This window comes from Brachyistius frenatus, unplaced genomic scaffold, assembly GCF_029030835.1.
Source record: "Brachyistius frenatus isolate BFR_SWC_R1_liver_20210118 unplaced genomic scaffold, ASM2903083v1 Contig_29, whole genome shotgun sequence".
NCBI classification, from domain to species: Eukaryota; Metazoa; Chordata; class Actinopteri; family Embiotocidae; genus Brachyistius; species Brachyistius frenatus.
Window position 1 is genome coordinate 812,033 of NW_027210628.1, and position 25,717 is coordinate 837,749.

At 41.0% G+C, this 25,717-nt stretch overlaps 1 protein-coding gene across 5 annotated transcripts in view; it reads left to right on the forward strand.

The window, feature by feature from the left end:
* The window catches only part of elavl4 (ELAV like neuron-specific RNA binding protein 4), an 80,000-nt gene that overhangs the window by 47,979 nt on the left and 6,304 nt on the right, over window positions 1-25,717 (forward strand). For 4 of the 5 annotated variants that reach the window (XM_069699023.1, XM_069699025.1, XM_069699027.1 and 1 more), the window contains 3 exons: window positions 3,841-3,994; window positions 18,740-18,965; window positions 24,435-24,473. In XM_069699023.1, coding sequence (XP_069555124.1) covers window positions 3,841-3,994; window positions 18,740-18,965; window positions 24,435-24,473 — 419 coding nt within the window. The remainder of the gene's footprint in view (window positions 1-3,840; window positions 3,995-18,739; window positions 18,966-24,434; window positions 24,474-25,717) is intronic. The other variant, XM_069699024.1, reaches the window with a different exon arrangement.

A 25,717-nucleotide genomic window follows, 5' to 3' on the forward strand; every position in this document is an offset into this window, starting at 1 on the left:
TTTCCAAAATCATTAAGGGCTCTGTTATTGCTTTTTAAATGGCATGACTAATACGCACGCTTGGTTGTGGTTGTCATGGAGGTACGACAGATAAATCAGTGCCAACGCTGCACCGTCCTTCCTTCAAACGCGTTTCGAAAACTAAAAATGAAACCTTACAAGCACTTGTTTTTGCAGACGTTTTACAACAAGCCATCAATCTTCCCCTGCTGATCTAATTTTCTCCTCTCGTATTCTCCGCTGCCGTCCTCTCTGCTGTGTGCCTGCTGATATGTTGTTGCTTTTAAGCTTGTCAGTAATCTGTTGCTCTGTGGTAATCCCTGGATTCTCGCTTTCTGTCATCTGATCTAATCTGATCTAATCTAATCTAATAGGATGGGATTAGCCTGTTCGCAAGTGGGGAATCCCGCAGAGAATCCCTCCATTCCCTCGACAGCACACTGTACACCGTGTGGCTTGGCTACGATTCAGCACGGTCCTCCATCTCTGGCCTGACTTGTGCCACAAAAATTTAAAAAAAGAGAGCGATAACGCGCAATATGAGATTTGTGTGCGATGTGTGTTTTCTGCGTGTGTTGTTTTAGTGAAAATGTGTACATTTCTATTTGGTCAAGATGAGATCAGTAATGGTTCGATGTGGTTGGTATGGATGGTGGAGCCGTGTCTGTGTTAGTCTGTCTCCAAGTTCTGTACAGTGTCTTCCAAACAGCTTCTTAACCTCAAATTATTGCTTCATTGGGAAAACCTGTTATTTCTAGGGAAATAAAATTGATTTACCTAAGTATCGAGATTCTTCATTTTACCATTATTTACAAGTGATTCTAATTCCTGAATCGATATTAAATTCATTATTTACAATGAGCTCGTGTCATAAAAGCTAACAGTGAACCGTTAGCCCAGGAGATAGCCAGTTAGCCTGTTCGCATCAGCGTGTAAACAAACTGAAGCTTTAAGGTTATTTAAACTGGCTGAAAGTCACCGCCGGTTTCCTGCTAAAAGAGAATAATTCCTTACGGTTAACATTGTAGCTGCTCGCGGACGTTTTCTGACCGTCTGGAAGCTGCAGTGACGTCAACATTTCCAGCCCGAGACGAGCTGGGTGTTTCAGAATAAAAGTAGTTATGCTTAAATGAATTTCATTATAACAGTAATCTGTTCTAGTTTTTTTTTACAAAAACACTTTATTTAACCAACACGTATGAGATTTCTATATTGGCCTACGGCCTACTGATCTCTTTAAGTGGTATTTCTAATGATGTACTTTTTGTAAGCATTGCGTTAAGACAGGGGGTTGAAGTCATGCTGATGAAATGAAACTCAAAAATATTGACTGACATGTGATGGGCATTGTTTTTGGAAATGACTCATGATGTTGATTGTCTCTACAAGACTGAACTTTTTCTTGTGGTCTGGTTTTAAAGGAAAAGTAAACAAAAAGTGCAATAAATCGTAATATTGAATTACAATGCTCGTAAAATCACAATAGATAATTAAATTGCACTTAAAGTATTGTAGTAGTATTGAACTGGGAGATAAACACATCATCCCAGCCCTGGTTATTTATTTTCAAATAGACTCACTTGTTTTCATGCTTAGCTTGGTTTTTCAAAGTTGTTACAGCAACACTCTGTGTATCTTAGAAATAACAAAATATTGGAAAATTAATAACTCAGTGATCCTTTTGAAAACTGAGGCATGCAAATTCCATCCTGTTTTCAGGATACCCGGGAAGAGGAAAAGCTTAAAGCTTTAGGAGCTTAAAAAACAAGAGTAGCAGTTTGCCAGTATTACGAATACTACAGATCTGTTTCCACAACAGTCCTCACGCTGACTGTAATGAACAATACAATGTACGGCAGCCAGCATGGAGACTTAAGGAAAAACAGGCTTTATCAATCTTAGAAAAATGGCAGAAGTTGAACGTTGTTTACTTAGTGTGAAATTCATGAGGTCTTTATTGAGTGTAGCAGTCTGAGTTCACAGATTTTCACTCACACTCTCATGACACAAGAGGTTGCCTCAAGTTGTTCCTGAGATAAAAGCGGTCTGCGTAATGACAGAAGACAACTCTGCATCTCTGTCTGGCGCTATCGCTCTTTCACACTTCATTTCCTCCCTCCCACTACCCTCTTTCCTTGCTTTCTCTCTCCACAACAGACTAAAAACCCTAAAGGTAACAAGGTAAATTAAAAGGCAGCGCAGTAATTCTAAAATTAAGTTTGTCGCTCTTTCATGTCACACCCTTCCCACTCTCTGCCACTACACTTGTGAGGAAACACTTGGCCCAGAGATTCACATGCTCTCAGGCGATGTGTCTCTCTGAAGTGTTTTTGAGTTGGTTCCGCTGCTGCGGTTTCCTCCACCATGACACCTCAGATTTTGTCAGCGATGGCTGCGATGCAGCTTTCCAACTGAGGTGTGAGGGGAAGCAGCATGCCAAAGGTGAGATGAGCTCACAGTGACACGCATGCACATAATCTGACACACATTTATACGGTGTGTGCTTGTGATCACTTTAATCTTCACACTTAAAGTTTTTCTAACTTTCCTGCACGCACGCACGCACACACACACACACACACACACACACTCACACATGCACGCACACATGCACGCACGCACACATGCACACACTCCTGTTTCACACATGCACCACACTTGTACACAATACTGCTTACAGCTTGAGGAGGTGTTGATGGATTAGACATCTGGAGTTGGCTGACAAGGAGAGAAGAAAATGAGGGAGAGCTTCACAGAGAAGAAAAGAGGAGCAAAAAAGAGACAGACTCTGGAAGAGAGAGAAAGGTTTAGTGAGACAGCTTGCAGGAAGGAAGCGGACGGAAAATATCCAAGCAGCGAAAAGGAGAGAGATGCAGTGAAGAAGAGGGAGACAGAGGAGCTGAGCAGAGAGGCTAAAGGAGGAAGATGTGTGAAAGAAAAGTGAGACATGGGGAAAGCCAGCTGTTCCCAATCCTATTCTCTCACTGTTAAGAGTTCAGCAGGATTTCCATGCTGTGCTCAAGGATATGACTGCATATCCGCCATATTTGCTTGACTTTAACCTTATTTGATGACTTATGTCTCCACATGTCAGAGGTAATGACAGCACTGCAAGGGAAAGCTGCTCCAGTCAGCAGCAGTAGTAATGGGATTTATGCAACTTTCACTGCAGCAAAATTGGGTCTGCAAATGAAGATGTTGTGGAGGTCCACTGGTAGAGAGCTACTGATGGAAGTTGCACCGCACGGTGTAACCAGCTATTCAGTTCCCGCTATTTGCAGGAGTTGACGTTCATATATAGCATCTTCTAAGTAGATTATTGCCTTGAAAGCTGACTGTTAGCGTGTTGTCTAAATAGTCTAATTAGAAAACACATATTAACTCTTCCCTTTTAATTTCTTAACTATAACTCAGAATAGTGAAAGAGGTATGAATGAAAGAACTTTTTGGTTAAAGTTTTAATCCTGTTCCCTTGGTTACCACAGCCGTCCCTTCAAAGTAAAACCCCTGTGGTTTCCACTCAGGGGAACAGAGTTTCCAGTCGTTTGCTGTGGGAGCCACAAAGCACGATTATCTCCCCTGTGTTCGAAGCAGCTAAATCTTTTCCTAACAACGATAATCCCCAAAGCAAGGTGTACTAAGAAAAAACAGTCACATTTTCCTCCCTCTGGACCTAGTGATCCACACCCTTGCCCATCCACAACACACACTCATAACAGCCCTATACAGCCAACACTGTCGTCTTGTTGAATTTTAACCAGCTACGTTTGTCATGTGTAATAAAGCCCCAGAGCCTCATTTATTTATACAAGCCCTAACACTCCGGTTCTTTTCCCACAGGTGTCATATGCGCGACCCAGCTCAGCCTCCATCCGTGATGCGAACCTGTACGTGAGCGGCCTGCCCAAGACGATGACCCAGAAGGAGCTGGAGCAGCTCTTCTCCCAGTACGGACGCATCATCACCTCCCGTATCCTCGTCGACCAGGTCACAGGTATCCATGGGGCAGCGCCTCCTCTCTGTTCACACTTTGACACTGATCAGTCGGATACACATCCGATTGGGCTATTACGACAGTATTCTGTGGTTTATGTGGGAAATTTCAGCATCTCATCTTTCCTCTGTGTCACTGCCTTCTTTTTAGCAAAAGTAGTATTTCAGGTTTCATTATTGAAATTCATTTGTGTCACATTTTACTTTTTGACGTGACCATTTTTGACAAAATATACAGTAGAAATAAAACTGAAATAGCTCAGATTGATACGGTCGTATTAACAATCTCATTAATATATTTTATCATATGGACAAGTTAAATAAAACCCCTTTGGCTGCAGATCTGAGGTATTGTGTATTTAGATTGCACCAGTCAGAGAATAACATTAAGAAACCTCTCTGTTTGGCCGTTTCAGAGCAATGAGACCAGTGATGCAACTGGCTGAGAGTGAATCTATTATTTTGCCCTTTGCGCTGCTGCACCCACATACAAAAATAAAATAGCAGGTGCAATTAGAGATGCCAACACAGCCTGTGTACCCAATACCTATCTCCCTGTGCTCGTTTTAACACTTGAACACTTAAAATATTGGCCTAAACATGTAGATGCCATCGAATACCAGAGTACACTGTTCTTCTTTTATCTGTACATAGTGGTAGCAAAACTAAATGAGGAAACAAGCATTTAAAACATACAACCGGGCTGAATTTTTTTTTTTCTGGTTTTAAATGCTGCAGAAAAGTAATATGATATATTTTCTGGATTTACCAGACTGTTCTTGCTGTTCTATTATTTGCCTTTACCAATGGAGTCATTATATCGACATTACTGAGGATTATTCATAAAATATCTCACGAGGTAAATATTCTGCAAAGGCACCAATTGTCGTACCGACAATATTAACGCAATATCTATAGAGGTATTTGGACAAAAATACCTTAATATTTGAATTTGTCCATGTTGCACAGCCTTAGAATATATTATTAACATGTTGTGTGTATGCTAATAAATAAAAGACATATAGCGGGTATTGTTAGATCTCTTGTTGTTTGTTGTAAGAATTATTGTTTGTATTTTCTAAAGGACTTTTTGTTTCTGTAGTTGTTGTGGTCACTTTAAGAATTACAGGATGTCAGTAACAGGAAGTTATTGTCATGTGATCAGTAATTAGGAAGTGGGGAAGCATGGCACTGAGAGTGGTCTTATTTTTTGTATCTGAGTTAATCCAGCACCATCTCATACATCATACGCCTTATGGTAGCATCATGGTTTCACTGTGCTCTCCTCGCCATATGTACTGTTTATCACTTGACAGCCAGATAAACACCTTCTTTAATGTCAATAAACCTGTGGACAAGAGGCAGACGGTCTTCAGAGCATTGATGTTCAGAAGGTGTTTATCTGGCTGTCAAGTGATAAACAGCACATATAGTGAGAACAGCACAGGTTGAGTGAGATTATCATGGTCGATTATAATCACTCAAAATAAAAACGAGACAGAAAAAAATATATATTTTCCTATAGCTACTATGGGTGAAATTATAATACAATAGATTGTATGTCATGATTTTTAAAATTAATTCAATGAGTTACTGAAATTATTCTTTAATATGACCAAGGAATTTGTCTGATATAGTGCAGATTAGTGAAACACTCTTAACTAAAGTAATTTATTTTATATTTAACTTTTCATATGCTCAAAATTGATTGATATTGGTTCGATACGAGTTCCTGAACAATACTTATGAAAAAGAAAAATACATCACACATTATGGTACAAATATTTACGTTTTCATGCAGTGTAGAGGGGGGGAGAGTGTAACCCTGGTTGTATTCTGTAGCCAAATTTTACATATTTCCTCTAAATGCCTCACATGGAAGCTATGGCTAAACGCTACAATTCACTCATGTTTCCCAAACGCCACACATGTTATCAGTAGATGCTCGATAGCCAGATGAACACAGAGAAGCCTCCAGTTACTGCAGCACAAATCAGACAGGAAGGTGGCTAAAAACTAGACTGATAAGAGTGAAATGAGGTTTTCGGATATAAAATTACCTAAATTGCTGCGTAAACATATCTGAAATGATGCCCTTTAAAACGAAAACTCATAGATGTAAACAAGGGTGGAAATTTTGCACCGACTTTCATGGCACTTTTCTAAGCTAGCTACTAAAATAATTTGGCCGGTACCTTGAAAGAATCAAAGTTTGGGAACCAGCCGTAATGGTGATATATGCAAATTTGATGAAAATGATTTGATTTCCGTCATATCTTTCAACTCTAGTGTTCACGAAACATGAGCTAGTGGGTGACTGACTGTTTTTCTGACCACGACCCCCCGGAAAGGACACCATAGTGTAAAAAAAAAATGATTATATGACAGGCGCAAGCTGCATAATACACATGCTCAATTACACATTCTACTACATCCTAAACACAGCAATGAATCACATCAAACCGTTGTAGTGCAGAAGAACCCCTCCAGCATGTCTCTTAGATCCATTTCAGGGGTTGTGTGTGTGCCTACAGGCTCCAACCTGCTCCAGTGTTATGTGCAATGTGTACTGATGAAGCAGAAAGGGAGCAGCATGCTGTAAGCCACACTCATTTGCCTAAGCAGAATAAATCACTGCTGGCAGAGAAGTGCACGCCTGTCTGTACACACTGAGCAGAGGAAGAGAGCGAGTGAGAAGAGAGGGGAAAGCAGAGGAGAGGAAAACAAAGGAGAGGAGAAGAAGGAGCTGGGGAGAGTGCAGATGAGGAAAGAGGAGGCAGAGAAAAGAAAGTGAGAGAGGACGTAGATGAGCAGAGACGTGGGGAGGGGAGGAAATGAGGAGAGGGAGGAAGGAAAGAAAGAGCTAAGGAGGGTGGTAGTGGAAGGTAAACGTGCAAAAGATACCTCATCCACACACACTTCGATGAAGTGGCTACATCTTCTGCCTAAGTAACAGACCTGTCGTACCACCATGCAACCCAGGGGACTCCCTGTAAAAAGACACAGCGAGGACGCATCTGTTCAACCACAGCCACATTCACATCTCTGATTTTTGGTGTCAAGGCTCAGACCGCATCCCATGAATAAAACAAATCTCCACACAGGCGGTACTGGTTACAAGTTTGAATGCATTCACTGGAGGTTGGGTTCACGAGAGCCTCTACGATTCATTGTGCTCATTCTTGACTGGCACGAGGTCCGTTTTTGAAATGGAGCGCTTACCAGTGGCATGTCCAGATGAAACACTGCAACAGTTCATTTACACCACAGTGAATAATATGAACAGCCAGGTCAAAGAAAAACACTCAACAGAGAAAATAAATGGGGTTTCACATAATCGTTCCTTTCACATGCTGTGACTTAAAACTGAGCCTTAACAGTTTAATATTCATACTGCTTCTTTTAATAGGAGCGAGATCCACTAGGATTTGATCATGAATTCTAGTGACTATCTACCCCAGACAATCCCTTTACTCACAACATGCCAATACTTCATGTTACAGACCTACTACCTGCACTCTGTGTGCTGCTTTGCACTATTTGGTCAATTATATTGTCTTAGCACAACAAACATAAATAAAGGGGAAAATATTTAATGAAGAGCAACTAACTAATGGTGTTAGATGGGCTAATGCTTATTAATCTACACATGCAAGATGTATCTTTTAATTCCTTTCTCCTATACATAGTCTACTTTTCTCAAAAATACCAAATACATTGAATAAAACTACATTAAATAAAGCACCAGATCCAACTTCTTTCTCACATTTTGTGCTATAATGAAAATCTGTTGTATTTCAAAGACATCAACATCATAAAACTCCATTTAAGGGACCGTTTAAGGCACAAATGATTCGATTGCTGACACTTATAACGACCATCCCACGCTCGCTTTTTCACTGCATCATGTATGTAAACTGGAATATTGGTCAGAGCAGAATAACACCCTCAGCTGCACTAACTACTAACCCTGAAACAACTGAAATCCACACATCCTGTATAACCACACACAGACACACAGATAATGTGAGAGAGAGAGATGCTCTGCAAGGTGCCCCCAGAGGTTGAAGGATCAGCAGGAGAAATGTTAATGATTAATTAGATGTTAGAGTTGCTCGTGATTAAAAACATGGAGGACTTTAGAAGAGCCCTGAGACTAGAATGCTGGCATCATTGACTTGTCTATTTCTTCTCTCTTTATGCTACTGTACAGGCACATAACACACACACACACACACACACACACACACACACACACACACACACACACACACACACACACACACACACACATACTCTGCCGTTAAAGGAGAAATGGGTTGCAAATTAAAAGTCTCCTGTGACTGCCAAAAATGTAAGTACAGAACAAGAAAGAGAAGGAGAGACACAGAGACAGACGTGTGCTTCGTGTCCCACTGGTTTGGGTTGAGTTAATGGTGCATCGTCCAGGTCGTCAGCCATAGAAAGTCCTAACATCAGCATTAGGCACTTTCAGGCTGAAGGAATAGTTTTATGAACTGTCGGTGGGAGTACTCCCTTTTCTTTTGTGTTTGCACTGCAGGAACTGAAAACCATCGTAGGGTCTAAGAACTCTGTTTTGGGGACATTTTTAGCTCCTACTTCATGGCAGGTACTTTCTCAGCACAGAAGGAACTATAGTGAAATAACTTTACCATGATTGGTTCACCTCTTTACTTTGCTGTCAGACAGCCCTTTCCTTCAGGTGGCTAACTGCACCGTTATAAGTCACACAATAAGGCCTCGAACACACTGACCGCGTGGCGTGTGTGTGTTACCTGTTGCTGCAAGGCGTCATTTCATTTCGGCGTCCATATCAATGGATGAGAGCAGACACACTGCCCGCTGAGACGGGTGGCTCAGCTGCGTCTCACGCCTCTCTCTCCTCTGTGTCGATGTGTGTGTGCATGCGTGCGTGCGTGTATATGTGTGTGTGGCTTAAGAAACAAGCGGGCTGTGTGTGTGTGTGTGTGTGTGTGTGTGTGTGTGTGTGTGTGTGTGTGTGTGTGTGTGTGTGTGTGTGTGTGTGTGTGTGTGTGTGCGTGCGTGTGTGTGTGTGTGTCCCAGGCTCTTCCCACGTGCCTGATTTTTGATGCAACTCATCACTTGTCGGACCTCAAAAATACTCTACTGATGACCATTATCAAAGAGAAACTCATTGATTCAATGGTAGGACCTGCAGCCGCAGCACTGCAGCTGACAGGCAGCAGGTGTGGGTGCACACACACAAACAAGCCACAGCTAAGACGTGCGTATGAGGTAACGCACACGCCACGCCGGCAGTGTGACACAAACAATCAATCGATCGCGCCAGCGCTAGACAATCAACGTCAGTAATCTGCAAGGTAAAATTACTGGTTTTGTCGATGGAGTCTGGTGGCTTTGAAGAGAGTAATATAACATACCGTTCCCTATCAGAAAGGGCTGCAAGGTGAATCAGTGAAAACATTCTAAAAATAGCGTACATTTAAACTAATGTTGATGGATAAAATCCATTTTGTTGCTGACCCCATCCATAGCAGTGCATAGCTTTTCTTCTGTGCTGTAACAGCTGTCTCCTTCTCCAAACTCCCATCTACTGCAGGTTATACACTGACTATGGATAAATACCTCATACAACCCCACTTCAAACAATAAAAACTATCCTTTTATCGCTAAACCACCAAAAATCGAACAACGCTCGCACAAAATGGGCCGCTGTTTTATGTCATGCAGGAGAACCTTTGCCAACCGGCAACCGGCTTACGTCATTTTATCCTTCCTATGGTGCAAATGAATCACAAAAATATTCCCTTGAGGAGGAAATTTAAAACTTTAATCTTCCTGGATGGATAGGAGCTGTTGCTATGACATCATTACCATGTGGCGCCTAGACGTCTTGTTGCAGGTCATCAGTGAATCATCAGTGTCCCCATATTTACTGAAGCAGTGACCTAATCAGCGTCTAAATCGAATTCACTCAGTGATTCACTCTTCCTAGTAAACTGGGGACTGAGTTGAGACACACCCTTACGTTGTCCACAGAAATGGAAAGGCTTTGGAGAGGAGTGATGCACAGACAGAACTACACAGATTCAGCAATGCTACAGAAAGTTGTTGAAGTAATGGATGCTCTGTGGTGACCATTGGCAGATGGGCTGATGATCCCCAGCTCCTGATCTGCTAAATTGGGAACATGAAGTCTGTTCTCTAAATGACCCTCTCATCAACAGGATGCACCCTGCAGTCAGTCTCTCTGTTCGTAAAGACAAGAAAGAACTTTAAAAACATCAATGTTCGCATCATTCACAGTCAGAGGCAGCTGAAGCAAAACCCACTAAAACTGCAAAATTGCCCCAGAGACTCTCGGGCAAAAACATCGACTTGACAAGGCTATCTCTCCTTCTCTTCCTCACCCTCCTCTCTCCCTTCCTCTGTCTATTGATTCCTTTTGAATGGATAAGCATATTTTGTCTCTTTATCAGTGCAAATGGTGCCAAATTCCCTCTCTTGCCTCCTCTTTCTAACCTTCAGGGAGGGCAGTGAGGCCGGGATTTTGTGTCCTGACAGCTGCTTTCGGCTCGCCTCGAATTGAAACAGATATAATATCAGAGACAGATTTGGATCAATAGTTGGCTAGTCCCAGTTCTTCATCCTGACTAGTATGCACGCAGAGGTCAATGCTTACCTGATCAATGACTGCAAATGCAATCGATCCACAGGCACGGCTTCTACAAACGACAGCTCTAATGCGAAACTAAATTGCTGCTCAGTGTGTGTAAGGACTGACTGTGAAAAGGCTGACGCCTCGTGCCCTTCATGTGGGATGGAAGGTGTCGATGGGAAAGATTCCCATGGTAACAAGTCGCCAGCATTCACCCCATCATACAACTCATGATGGTGACTGCCAGTGTTACTGAACAGTGTATTTTGCACATCAAATGAAAAATAATCTGATTTTGAGCTACAGTTGTGAGATAAGCAGAATTATCCCCGATCAAACCAGCATTAAATTAAAGTGTTGTTACTTTGAAATTTGGCTGACATGAGGCATCCATGTTTGAAAGCTTCTCAAACACTTTAGTATAATTTACTAGCCAGTTGGATATTGGAGCTCACAGGAAAAAAAATATATCATATTGACTCCTTGAACACAAACAAACAACATCGTACCAGATGTTTTAATGCAGAAATATGCAGCGTAACAAACAAGCTGTCACTACAAACATGACCTCCCTTTTAGAGTTGTATTTGCGTAACGCTGCACAAAACTGAACCAGTTTAACTAAACCTCTATTTTACGCAAAGTTATTAGTTATTACTGATGAGTGAAGATGAATGGAAGTCTATGGAACCAGAGATTTTTTGGAGCCAGGGCCTAGTGGCCTTCAGTGGCATTGCAGTTTATGGTGCATTGGCTTTACTTTTCAAACCCGGAAGCTACATCCACTTTTGTTCTACCGTCTCTGTTCTTAATCTGTAGCTCCATGTTTTTGTGAAGCATTACTAGTAAAATCTCGTATTAGTGTGGATGTAGCACTGAAATCAATTCAAGCGATCTACAGTCAGCGCACCATTTACAGCCATTTCTTCCCTAAACTTCTGGCCACACCAACTGCATCTCTTGTTGGGTTACTTGTTCCACGCCTTCTACAAAAATACTTAAACAAAATGCATCTCATGGATGGGAAATTGTCACTTTATTGTGAGGCCTATATGCAAATCTTTCCACCAAGATAAAAAAAAATAGAGCCCTGGAAGTGTCAGCTCTGCATGATTCTACAGTTTCGTTTTTGGTCTCCTATTGCGTTAAAACCATTCCTGTTTGCATAGTATACTTCTGAATTTCCACTATACTTTTGTATTTCTCAAAGGGGTCCCTCTGTATAGTTAGTATGTTCTTTCCTCTCTTGACTTGAATAATGAATGTACCCCTCCAGACTGACACCACACTGAATCCCTGTTCTCTGTCTGTCTAGTAGCAGAGAACAGAACGGTCAAGGTAATACGCGTGGAGAGGTGCATCGTCTCGATGGGATGACTGCAGCCTTGACTCATACTATCATCTCGCATCTCTCTGCCTTTTTTTTTTTTCTTTCTGTAATCTGTGCATACTATCTGTGATAGTCGACACACAGGCCCATAAAACCACATACAGATACGCACATCAATACATGCGTACGCACACACCAGACAGATGGTTGGAGCTCTGCTCTGACAGAGGCTAAAGCACAGGGCACCTCCACTCTTCAAAGTCTCTCCGTCTCTCCTCTCGCTTGCTTTTTCAAATGCCATCTGTACGCGGGCACACTAATGTTACTTAAAACAAGGACATTGCATTTTTTTCCTGCCTCTATTTAGAAGCCAGTAGGAAGAGGGTTTCTCTCTGCCTCTGCCATAATAATCATTTGATACAGTGGGCACACTATAGTAGCTCAAGTAAAAGATAAAAGGATGGGAGATGGAGCAGCAGAATACCTGGAAACAACAAGATTTTGCTTATACGTGTGTGCATTGGTGGATGCGTCTGTCATGGTGAGTGTATGGGCCTGCTTATAAGAATACAATGCACTAGATGGATGAAATGGTGTGTTTGAGAGGGAGAGAGAACATGTGTGTGTTTCATTACCCGGTAGCCAGGTTTCTCACCTCTCTTTTTTCTGGTCCCTCAGAGGAGCAGTCATTTCTCTCTGTCAGTCAGTCAGTGTTTGGGGAAATGATAGTGGGTTTTAGAGAAAGAGCAGCTTTGTTTGGGAAGGAGCAAGCAAGAATAGCGCTGTTTCCTTTCATCATCATCCTTTTGCTGTCACCTTCTAACATTCTCCTCTCTCACCTTTTCTCCTTTTGTCCTTTCCTTCCGTGCTCCTCATCCTCCCCACTCTTTCCCTTTCTCCTTTTCATTCTGGCCTTGCCTTGCCCGGCCCGTCCCCTCCCCCAGCTCTCGCTTCTCGTCCCCCATCCCCTCTCCCTCCGTTTCCCTCTCCCCGGACTGAGGCAGCGTGTTATTAGCAAGGCAGCCAATGTGCCTGTCGGTGTGTGTTAGAGAGAGATAAGCACAGGTAGAGAGAGTTACATAAGCCTCTGTTGATTACTGTGGAGGAGAGGGAGACCAGAAAAGGAGAGTGAGAAGGAGAGAGAAAGAAAGATTGCTGTACCTTAGCAAGTACATTGTGCTCTAATGTTGCCTGTATTGCTGGCTGGTGGTTGATAAGTAGGCCTCGGCTTCTGGGGCTGGTTGAAAGGACAGTCATTAGGTTGGACTTCCTAAAACTGGCAGCTCGGTTCATAGATTGCAAAGTTTGTTTTCGTCACGATGTTTAACAGGAGAAAAATAAACCCTTCTCTGGGTTTATTACATTAATATGGCATGACAGAGTGGTAATAAATAAAAGATAACAGAATACACTTTGAATGTAGTGTCGTTTATGGAGCTGTTTTTAAAATGATTTTAAACTGATTTATTTATCACATCTGCAAGTCGGGCTTTGTATTGCTCAATCATTTTTGATACCAGTACAGATATCTTGGCTGTGGTAGCAGTTCCTGAACAACAACAAAAATTTCAATTTCATGAAATCCATTTTAAGAAAAAAAAAACTACGTGACACATTATTACACTTTAGTTTTCATAAGTGTAACCCAAATTATTGTCTATAGCTACATTTTACAGATGTCACCTAAACGACTCGCATACTATCTGTAGATGCTTGCATGGCGGCTGCACACACCGATGCCTCCAATCTGTGTATACCTGGTTGCAAAAAAGTTAGATCTGCTCTTTACATCTAAAATGTGTTTGTGTGGATGTGCCCTCAAAATCTAAATTTTGCCCCAAATATTTTAGTCGACAATTAATTGTTTTACAAATAATTTCTAAATCATTTAATTGTCTTTTTCTGTCCATTTAATACCATTATTGTTGTTTAAGCCTGATCATGGTTTAGTAATGCACAGAGGAGAGAGAGGCGTGAGACGCAGCTGAGCCACCCGTCTCCGTGGGCAGTGTGGCTGCTCTCATCCATTGATATGGACGCCGAAATGAAATGCACACCTTATGAAGACGTTAAGATAATGTCAACAGATGCTCATTGAAATGCAGTCAATCAAATACTAGAAGTTCAGCGCCTCGAGATAATCAGCTGTTTTCACTAATTCTCCGCTCATGTGCCTCTAAACCACAGCAGAAGAGAGCGATGATGACAATGATGAAAAGAGCACCCGTCAAACCTCAAACTGTGGAAGAAGTCATGGAAATACAACATTAGTTAGTTTGATCCAGCTGTTTTTACACAGATAAATGGAGACGATACTTATCTCTACTTAAATAATTGGGGACTACCCGCAAGTAATAATAATAATAAAAATAAACTTGATTTGTATAGCACCTTTCATACAAGAAATGCAGCTCAAAGTGCTTCACAGCAAGAGAATTACATGGTGTTTCACATAAAAACAGATGAAAGGAACATTTAAGATAGATATAGAAAATAAATGAGATAAAACATAAAATGCATAAGAAAGAGATAAAAAGCATAAGAAAAAGTAGTTTTGCTCTTTCACAGAAATACCTCGATATGTCATAAATATTAAGTTGGTGAAACTTTATGTTTCGTAGTTTGAGCAAATCCCATGAAAACCACAAAACTCACAATGAATTGATGCTGCCAAATAGTACCTACAGTACATAGCCAAAGACTAATACTGTAGTTTGTTCCTCTGTGCCACAGCTCTTCATTATTGTCAACAACAAATAAGAACATATAAATGACATGTTCCTTTATTACCATGAACACGAAGACTATCGACTATATTTTGAACAACTCTCAAATACACAATACTGCTGCAATAAATATACTTTTTATTCCTATCACTGTTTTAGGAAACTAGCTACTGCTTTGTGAAATAATAAACTATATATTTGTGACAATAACCATTTAGTAGGAAGAAATGTGCTTGGGGCTGAGTGTGTCAGACAGGATGTGGAGGTTGGAAACAAGTAAGAGACCAACTAAGACATTGTGGGTTTTGGTCTTTTAATGGAAAAATGCACACGTTATCCTTTAACAAACTAAAGACTAAAAGCAGTCTTGCTCTGACAGTGATGAAATGCAGAACACATCAAACGTGAAGCATTTGATGCACCAGTGCAATACTTGGTCAGTTTCATGGTCCACACACCACAAAGAATTATGAGGATCTGTAGACTGCACTTGTTGTACGAGTCAATGGACACAAAAAGGCACATGTAGAAGATGATCACATGCATACACTTTTTGTTGAGTAAAATTATAGGTGATGAGCTGTCACTCGCCTCCTTACAATGTTATTGTACAACCTAAAGGACAAGTGTAGCTGGTGCACATTTAGATGTATACACATGAAAATATTGAATCTACTTCTCACACACTCACACACAACTGCAACTTCATTCTTAATAGCACCTCTTCAAGTCATCTCGTGTGTGTGTGTGTGTGTGTGTGTGTGTGTGTGTGTGTGTGTGTGTGTGTGTGTGTGTGTGTGTGTGTGTGTGTGTGTGTGTGTGTGTGTGTGTGTGTGTGTGTCAGCCCTTCATCGGTATGCCAAACATTTGTCTGGAGGCCCTCCAGCAACAACCAGCTTAGGAGGAGCTCAAGGCCAAACAAGTGTGAGGATTAAAGGACGTACAGAGTCCTCTCTTCTACCCTCTTGTCTCGGTGGAGAAAGTGTATTTGCAGTGCTCTCCTCTTCCTTAACTACCACTGAGGTGCCCTTGAGCAAGGCTCTTGGAGTTGCCAAGTGCCTTACAGCGGTGGACTATTGTGAAATTGGGCAGATTCCAATGATCAAGGTGAAGTGCGGTGTTGGAGAAGTTTTTAATGCCCAATGTCCATTACTATTAACAGTTACCGACTGCAGCTCAAAAACAACTCTCCCCAGAGACGCAGCAGTGACCCCCAATTTACCTTACATAGAGCACACGCATGACAACTACAGTAATAGATGAAGAAAACTGTAGGAACAGCAGTGGTTGTTGTTTGCAATGTGTAGATCCCATTAGAATAGTTATTTTTCTGCTTCTGACAAGCTAATTAAAATGTAAAGGTCCAGAGTTGGCACAAAAGGAAGTGAGGGAGGGGAAATTGTGAACGCCTGTCAGGGGAGAGGGAGCCAGAAAAGGTAAAAAAAAAATTTTTTTTAAAAAAGAGAATAAAACAGAATAATTTACACTAAGTACAAGTTAATGAGATCAACCACAAAGCAATAATGATGGTTCAGGTCTGAGCACAGCAGCGTGTGTGTGTGTGTGTGTGTGTGGTCAGTAAAGACTGAGATAAGCATCTTTGTATCTGACATGCAAAGTCAGACCTTTGTCAATTAAACACCTAAAAAAAAGATCTGAGTTCAGATTTTACAAGTAATAAATTATGTAAAATACAACAACAAAACAATAAATAGTAGAGCCTGACTGGTACTTACATTTTGTATTTTTTTTAAAGATACAAATGGTACAATATCGGCTGACAAATTAGCCAACCGATAAATCAGTTGGGTTCTAAATAGAGCAAATTAGTTAAAGAATTTTGACTCTCCTAAACATTGAATTTTTGCTCTTGCAAAAGGACACTGATCGCCACAGATTACTCTAATTGCACTGCTGAAAGCTAAGAAAAGGGTTCCTGTACAGTATTTGAAAAGGGTGAGAAAATTACAGAGAGTGTGCAACTGAGCAGTTTACTCCTAAAAAAGGGAGAACTACAGTGCCGCAAACAGTATTTCTAAAATGTGACATATAACCACACGTATATATCAATCTTAAATTGAGCTTTGTTTTTTTTAATAATGTAAATTGAATCAGTAAATTTCCAGGCTTGTTTTGGAAGCAAAAGTAATACTCAGCTTATATCCAACACTAGACTCATGAGAAGATACGAAATTATTAATAAATTATTTGCCTTCAAACAGTGTTTTTCATGTTGAAGCTTGGCTGGAGAGTAAATAACCTTGCAGTGCCTGTGTCCTGCAGAGAAAAAGAGAACAAAAGGGGAAGTGAGATGGTCAAGGTGCTTCTCCGAATAAAAATTCAGGGGAGTGAGTTCCATGAGGCAAGCCAACAGGAAGTATAAAAAAAGAGATGGGGAGAGGCATGGCATGTACAAAAATGTGGAATAACAATAAGGAGGGCTTTTTAAGTGTGAGAAAGAGACTGCACACAATGATGCTCAAACACAACATTCCCCTCTTTCTTACTGCCTCTCTTTTATTCAGCCTCAGTCACACAGACATGCCTGTGTGCACACAGTATTATGTAAATAGTCTCTTCGGCAGAGTGCTGCTGTCACTGAGCAAGCATCCTCTGGGCCATCGAGGCAGCCTCATTAAAACAAGGCACAGCATCCATTAATAGATACCAGTGCACATGTACACAAATATATACACACACATACTGTTCATATACAGTCAGAAACGCACACAAAGTGTTCACAGACACCAATAAAGGACCTCCCAGGAAGCACTGCTCTAAATGTTCAAGGAAACGGCTCAAATGTCACTGAGAACAATGCGTGAAGAGTGTGTGTGTGTGTGTGTGTGTGTGTGTGTGTGTGTGTGTGTGTGTGTGTGTGTGTGTGTGTGTGTGTGTGTGTGTGTGTGTGTGTGTGTGTGTGTGTGTGTGTGTGTATGAGTGACTGAGACTGGGAGGCATGAGGGAAGAATGGGCTACGTGGCTTTAAACAAGCTCTGTGCTGATGCCACAATATATATATTAATATATGATCAGTCTATAGCTGGTGTGTGTTTGTATTACTATTATAACATTTGTTTCCCTAAATTTGTGATGTCCCAAACTCACAATCTCGTCATGTGTCCGCCCTTAACATGGTCCACTGTCCAACTTTTGATCTGGAAGAAAACAGAGAGCGGTCATTCCGTTGAGGAGCTCGCAAACGACAAGACCGAAGAAACCCTATGGTTCACCTGGGCTTATGTCACTCAGAAAACAGTCAGCCAATAAGAAAAAAGGATTATTGACATCAATGTGCCGATTCTTCAGTTCAGCCTATTCTTGGTAGAGCTCCAGAGAGAAGCTTAAGAAAGGAGATGTAAAACTATATTGAAATGTTTTTTGGGAGTTGAAACCACAAAAATGTCTTCTTATATATTTCACAGTTAAAACTAAAACACTGGAAACATGTAAAGTATGGGAACTTTTATGAAGGCAGGCCAAAAATTCAAATAAGATAAATAGTTACACTCAAATATAAAGAAAAGAACAATTCTACACACATTTTATTTATACAAAGCTGTTAGCACACAGCCAAAGGATTCAATTGGTCATTCTTCATGCTATCACTTTCTCATATAGAAGTAGAAAATGCTGTTTCATTGAGACAAATATAAGAGAAAAATATTCTCAATTGACAGATAAGTTTCTGGTTTTACTTAAGAATTTATCATTTGTAACGCGCTGTTAATTTGGCTTCCACTTCTTCATGTTTAGTTATCGTGTCATCTTTCATTTCTGTAAATCAAAATATAGGGATTTCTAATCAGGAATTCCTTCATAGCCAACAACAGTGTCTTGTTTGTCTGGGTTTGCTGCCATATGCAAAAGTATGAGTACCACTTGGGAAAACGGTGTTTCATGGTATTGCCTGTGGAAAACACAAGATAAGCCCAACATGCAATGCAAACATATGGACAATAAACCTTCCTCCTTAAACCTGTAAAGTAAAAGGGGCTCCTGTTTGTTTGTGATCTGCTGGCCCCGCAGGTGGCTCCCGAGGTGTGGGCTTCATCCGCTTTGATAAGAGGATAGAAGCTGAGGAGGCCATCAAGGGCCTGAATGGCCAGAAGCCATCAGGTGCCGCCGAGCCCATCACGGTCAAGTTTGCCAACAACCCCAGCCAGAAGACCAGCCAAGCCCTTCTGTCACAACTCTACCAGTCCCCCAATCGCCGATACCCCGGACCCCTGCACCACCAGGCTCAGAGGTTCAGGTGAGTACTGGGTCAGGGCATGAGGAAGGTCATGGAGGAGGAGGACAGGACCGGATGGGAAAGAGTTCAGACAATGTAGTCGCAGCACTATGTCAGGATGTATGATTTTAGAGGTGTGTATAATGCAGAGCTTCCAAACCTCGGCACTGACCCAGTATAAAGTCCTCTGGTATGACTTTGGTGAGCCCACCATAATTCCTAAATAAAGTGGAGTGGCTGGTCCACTGTTCAGTCATTTTGATAGCAGTCCTGCTGATATAAAGTTGTCACTAAACAGCAGCTTAATTTTTGTCATGAAGTTGTGAAGTGAGGAGCCGGTTTAGGTGCCCCTGGTTCTGAAAGTAAAAGTCTCTCTTAGTCTGTCTCACTTTCACCAGTGACAAATGACTCACTGTTGGTGCTCTTTAAAGAGATTCCCCTTCTTAATTCAAAAGTACAAAAGAGCAACATCTGCATTAAAGAGTAAATGTTGTCCTTTTTTTAATACAAACAAACAAGATCCAAACTTGTGTACATAAAAACAAAAAGGTGAGAAGTTAATTCCGACCTACATGAAGCTAAAGATTGTCCTCTTAAGAAAACTGGTAACAGTCTGTTCAAATGAATTCATATTTGAATTGTTGGTAAATTCTAGATTAATTGGAAGCATTGTGTAATCTTGGCAAAACGTTTTGTACACAAATGCAGCACAGAAACATCCTGAATTCTTAAAAGGATAACATAAACATATGGAATCGTTACATTACCTGTGAGCCACTTGTGTCTCCATGTTGACTAACATTGAGGGGGATTATGGCAATTCAGAGAGGGTTGTGTACTACCTAGAACCAGAGGCTCTTCCTCCTTCCCAACTCTTTTCCAGAGACATTTTAATGTAACAAAATCAAACACAAAGAGCTGACACGATATGATGGGGTCACTTGGGCCGTTTGCCCAAAAGGTTGGGAATCTCCAGGGTCATGTGATGAACGTATATGATTATAATGCAAAGCAACTAATGTGTATCTAAAAGAAAACTTCACCGAAAGTAGTCGTTCAAGTAAAATATATTCTGAAACTGTGACATATGAGACATTTAATGTCTAGTGGGTAAAAATGACTCTTAAACTTCACGGCAATTGTTTTCAGTCAATGTGACAATAAATGCACTTAATCAAGGAAACATGTCTGCTCCGAACGACGGGCCTAATTTGGAAAACATTTGCACCAAATGCAATTTATAGATTGTTTGAACAGAGGATGTAACGCCTACACACGCAGAGAGCATGAGTCATCGCACGGTCTGTGTAACGACGACGATGCACCTTTTCTCCTGTGAACAATCGTTCTGGCAAACGCGTCCTCCGTTTGAACAACAGGTGTGAGCTGTGCACCTGGTGCAGGTGTCGGTAAATCAGTGAGCGCTCTGTGTGGGTCCACCCAGATCAGAGCAGAGCTGTTCATAAGAGACTGTGGGGTTCTGTCGTTCACAACTACGTATTTCCCCTCATTTCATCATGCTGCCATCATGTCGACGCTCCCCAGAATATTCCCTGCGAGGCCTGGGCAAAAAACATGTATTAATATACATATGAATAATATCATTCTTGTAAATTTTTTCAACAAAAAAAAAAGATGCATTTTGATTTGCACACTTAAAAGCCATAATTCTGCAAGACTCAGTCATATATGGTATAGTATGCAGTGTAACGATACATTTGACAGATTTCGGTAAACATTGCATTACAAGCTAAAATTTTCAAAGACAGACTAATGTCAGTTTGTATTCAAACAAATTATTAAAAACTTAATAAACAGATTTGGTTTTTAATGTTTAATCAAATAAATGGACATGAATTAATTTGTAAAACTGAAGTTTTTTGCCCAGGTCAGTAATCTTCACACCCAACCATCACTACACTTTATATATGTAATAAATCATCGACATGCTGTATATATGACATCCTACGCAGTCATTTCCTGTCAAATGACAGATACAGTGCTTTTTTTTAAATTTTAAATGTTATATGACACCCAGCAGATGGTTAGAGCTTAATCCTTGAGATGATGCTACCTTTCACCTCAACTACCAAAAACAAGGCAGAAACAGCTGATTGTGTATCACACTCTATCATCACATCCAACAAGAATGTCTCCAAATTGGAGACAGAAGATGTGCTTATACAATTTCCTCTCTCTTTCAATAACACTAAGCCGGTCGTGCTGTTTACTCTCCATCAAAGTCAGAGCTTGGAAGGTATTTTTCTTCTGGAGCGGCTTCCCTGGTGTGACACCTGAGCGATGTAGCGTGGCTGTGTGTCTGTGATACGCCAAGCCAATTTACAGGCTCCGCAGGAGAGCTGTCGCTTCTCATCACAACTCACAACCACAGGACACTTCCTCACTGTGTCCCCGTGCTCCTGCTCTCTGCTCCCAAGCCCTTCACTAAAACCTCAACACTTTAGAAGTTAGAAATGTGCTGGATGTGCACAGCCCCACCTCAACCCACTTCTTTTTTTTTTACTAAATCTTTTAAGGATAACTCTGAAAAAGGGCTTTTTTTTATTCCATATATAACTGTGTATATATTTCGTCAGATCTAATCTATTTTTTGATGTCTTTAAAAAACTAAATACAATTTTAAGTTAAGATAAATAATATTGTTTCAGTTAAGTTAATTTAAAGATTCGTTTAATAAACTACAAATGTACCCCTGAAACAAAGTGAAATTAGCACTGAAAATAAAATCTATTGGAGATTATAAAGTTGCTTTACATAACAAGTATGTGCTGCTGCTGCTGCTGCAGCTGCTTACACGACCCAAGATAAAAAATAGTCTGGGCACAAAACAGTGCAATCCTGCTGCAGTTCTAATTACATTTATCCTGTGTGACTAAATCACATGGGCCTTCTGTAACACAAGTTAAAGTATAATGTGCTTGTATGGTCACTCTCCAAGACGACAAACATAATCGACTCAAGCACAATACACCGAGCCCTGGATCCCGGGTTGTTTCCGATCCTCAGTCGTTAACTAATGGTACTAATTAGCAATTAGCCTTATTATTTCCAGGGCAGGAGCCAATTTTAATTGAACAGATTTTTGCTTCAAAAAAGAAAAGACAAAAACGCCCATTCCTCCATTAACATGCATTGACAGAAAGCACAAAAGCCCTATTGTTTATATCGAGCTTGGAGAGGCAGCGTGAAAAGCTGGCAGAGTATTTACGTGGTGAGCTTGCATCAGTGTGCGTTCGTACGTGTGTGAGACACAGAGATGGAGAGGGAGAGAGCGTGTTAGCGGCAGGTTGTTTTGTTGTGGCCCAACGGCCCGGCTGCCAGCAGATGTCTTCATGCTCCCGGGCCTGGAGCGCCTCGCCTCTGAGCATCCTCTCCAATTGACTCATTTACCCACAAAGTAGAATGCTTGTTCCCTTCCCACGTAATGGACTAATTACCGTTTGAATGATTCCGTATATCCTTTTCTCCACTTTTGTTCTTTGTTTTAGGCCTGGGTTTGTACTTTTGGGTAATTTTACAGGAGAAAAGGGCTACAATTGAACACAGATAATAAGTAGGTCAATATTTTACTCACAAAGTTTATGTAAACTGTAAAAAGTTAATGTAAATCACTTCCAATGTAGGATTTCGTTGTGGACTGCCACAATATGACTATTTACATCATTAAAATGCATCTTAAACATTTACATTTTAAAATTACTTAATGTAAAGATACTTGCTAGATGGTGTTGAAGCAATATTTTTAACTACAGCTTATTACAGTGATAGAGATCTGCTGGATTTATAATGTATAAAGGTACTTAATTACAATTACCCCACACTGCAGAATTAAATTATCCCCGATTAGAAGATTAATCATCTGTTATCTCTAGCAGGCAATGTAAATTTAATTTAAAACACAAGTAATTACACAATTAATTTATTGAAAGTCTACAAAACCTACTTCATGAACTGCAATCAAATAATAATGAAGTTGTCTAGATATCAAGTAAGAACATGATAATGTTACTTTTATGGGTTGTTAGTAGAATAGACACCTGGATTATTTTGTGGTAAAAACATTAACATTTTAAATACGATTTCGCGAGTGTATGTTTGTGTGTCTGCGTGCGTGCAAGAAAGCAAATGCTTGTTGACTAAAAGGGACAAGGCGAAACAACCCTGATAGTCAAGTCAAAGTCAGAGAGTTTGTAGTGTTTTGAAGAGGAACGAGGCGTCACTGGCCAGCTGTTGCTCAATAAGCCGTGGCCCCTGTCCATTAGGCCAGAGGAGTTAATAAGACATGAGACAGGCCAGACCCAAGTGAGGAATGAAGGTCATTGAGTCACCAAGCAGACTGCATCTATCCAAGAGGGCCAACATTCCATACAGCACGCAGGTTTCTGAAGCCCAGCTCACAGAGACAGAGACACACACACACACACACACACACACACACACACACACACACACACACACACACACACACACACACACACACACACACACACACACACACACACACACACACACACACACTTACCCTGACTGACTGCAATGACTGTAGCTCACGGGCTGAAATTATTATGAAACCAGAACATCTCCCAAAAAAATAAACCCTTTTAGACAGCGGCCACCCTCTGACTAACACTCAGCCATTCCACCTGACCTGCCGGCACTTAACAGGTTGACCCCGAACACAAAGACAAATATTAAAAATTTCATGGATAGTTTAACATTCAGTTGTATGTTTTTTTGTCGTCGCACCGCATAGAAAACCGACTGATCATCATCACCTCTCTCACTCACCATCATTCAAATGCCAAACCATTACACTGACAGAACTCTGGATCATTTCCCGCCATCTCAGGTGTTCTCTCAATTGAGTTAACACAAATTAAAGACCACAGAGTAAGAAGAGAAATTTTCATTTACCTCCATCGAAATAAACCATCAGTGTGGTTTCATAAATTGTATGGACACCCACATGCAATTTCCCGCTCGAAAATAAGACAATGATCTGCAACTGTGTAGCATTGTGGCTAGACTATCATCCTAACATAGCCTAGCGCAATGCTATGCTCACGCCCTGCCTGCCATTAGTGCTCTGTATGTAACTGTAACACTGAACTGTGACCAGTCCACTGCTGTCGTCTTGTATAACAATGAAATGGTCGCCCCTGCAGTAATATCAATGTGCCTGCAACGCTCTGCTCCGGCATCAGCAAGTGCCGGGCTACGCTGCAGCCGATGAACGCACTCAGCGGCCAAGCAAGCCAGTGCAGCCCGTTCTGATTGTACTGTAGATTCATTAACTGATGATAACGTTCTCTGGTGGGGCTCCTCAGTGTAATGGACCAACTATAGATGGGTTTGTTTGTTCTTGAGTGAGGAGGACCATGCAGTTCCTACAGGGACTTAACATTAGTTCCATTGAGTGAGTCGACCATCTGCCCACCATTAACCCCAGAACCCTCCTTCTCTTTACAGGCTGGACAATTTGCTTAATATGGCCTATGGCGTAAAGAGGTAATTAAAAACTTCACCCAATGCCAGATGTCCATGTTGACTCAATGATTTTTCAATATCCTTTTTCTGTTCTTTTTTTAGTTTATGTTTCCTTGTATTTTTGCAGTCACTTTGCGTTTGACAATTCGTTCAAGGTCAACTGCATTTTTGGTTCTTTGATTTGTTTGGTTTTTTTTTTTCTCGTCAGCTTGAGTTGGCTTTGAAACCCTCCCGACCACTTAAGGTGTAAAAAAAAAAAAAAAAAAAAAAAATCCGTCTTTGTTTTCAGTGGTGATGAATTTGCTTTGTTTTGATTATGACAAGTGCTGGTGTTGTTTGGATTGTTTCTGTGAACTGAACGGATTTTGTTCTCTGGTGTAAAATTCCTAATTTCTAGTGTGTGTGTGTGTGTGTTTTTTTCTACCGGATTCAGGTTCTCCTGCCTTGTCGCTTTAGAGCTACAGCTTGGGAAGAGTCCCTCTTTAGAAGAAAACTTTGAATTTGTCCCTTTATGGAGATTTCCACACTTCATCATTACAATTAAACATTGTGTTCATCAACTATCCCCCTTTAACACAATCCTCTGCGTGATCTACATCCGTGCCATGACAAAATTCTACACATACAGCTTTAATTTCTTGGCAGTAGTGATGAAGATCAGGAGGTGTTTAGCTAGGACTTAAGATAAGGCTGGATGAACCTGGATCCCTGCTGGAAACAGGAAACGCTGTTTCACTGCAGACAGCTCCAGCTTTGCTCGGCACTGCTCTGCTCGAATTCCTTCCGTTCGCCTCCATGTTTCATTTTGCTTTCCTCGCTACCAATAGGTGTTGCATAACCCCCGAGCAGCAGCCACTGTGGTGATAGTTGTTTCATGTGCTGACGGTGGTATCTTGCATGTTGCAAGCACAAGGGGCACCATCAGTCTGCCAGTTTAGCAATACAAAGTTTCAGCTCAAGAGAAATGTTCTCTTAGCAGGTTCCCCTTAAAAACCTGTAATTTTGTCAAAAGCAGAAATGAAGAGTCTTGAGGCAGAATAAGACATTGATAGTGATGCATTGTGGCTTTCACAGGTTTAACCTTTAGTGCCTCGCCTCTCCAGGTAGCACTTCGCCCTGCCTCTGAGTCTTTACATAATTTTCTATAGGTGAAAACAGTGGCTGATTCAGCTGTCCTGATTGCGTAGCATGTCATCAAGTCAGAAGTGTTTTTCAGTGATCTGCGTTTATTATTTGAAAGGAAAGAGAAGAAAAGTGTCAAGAGC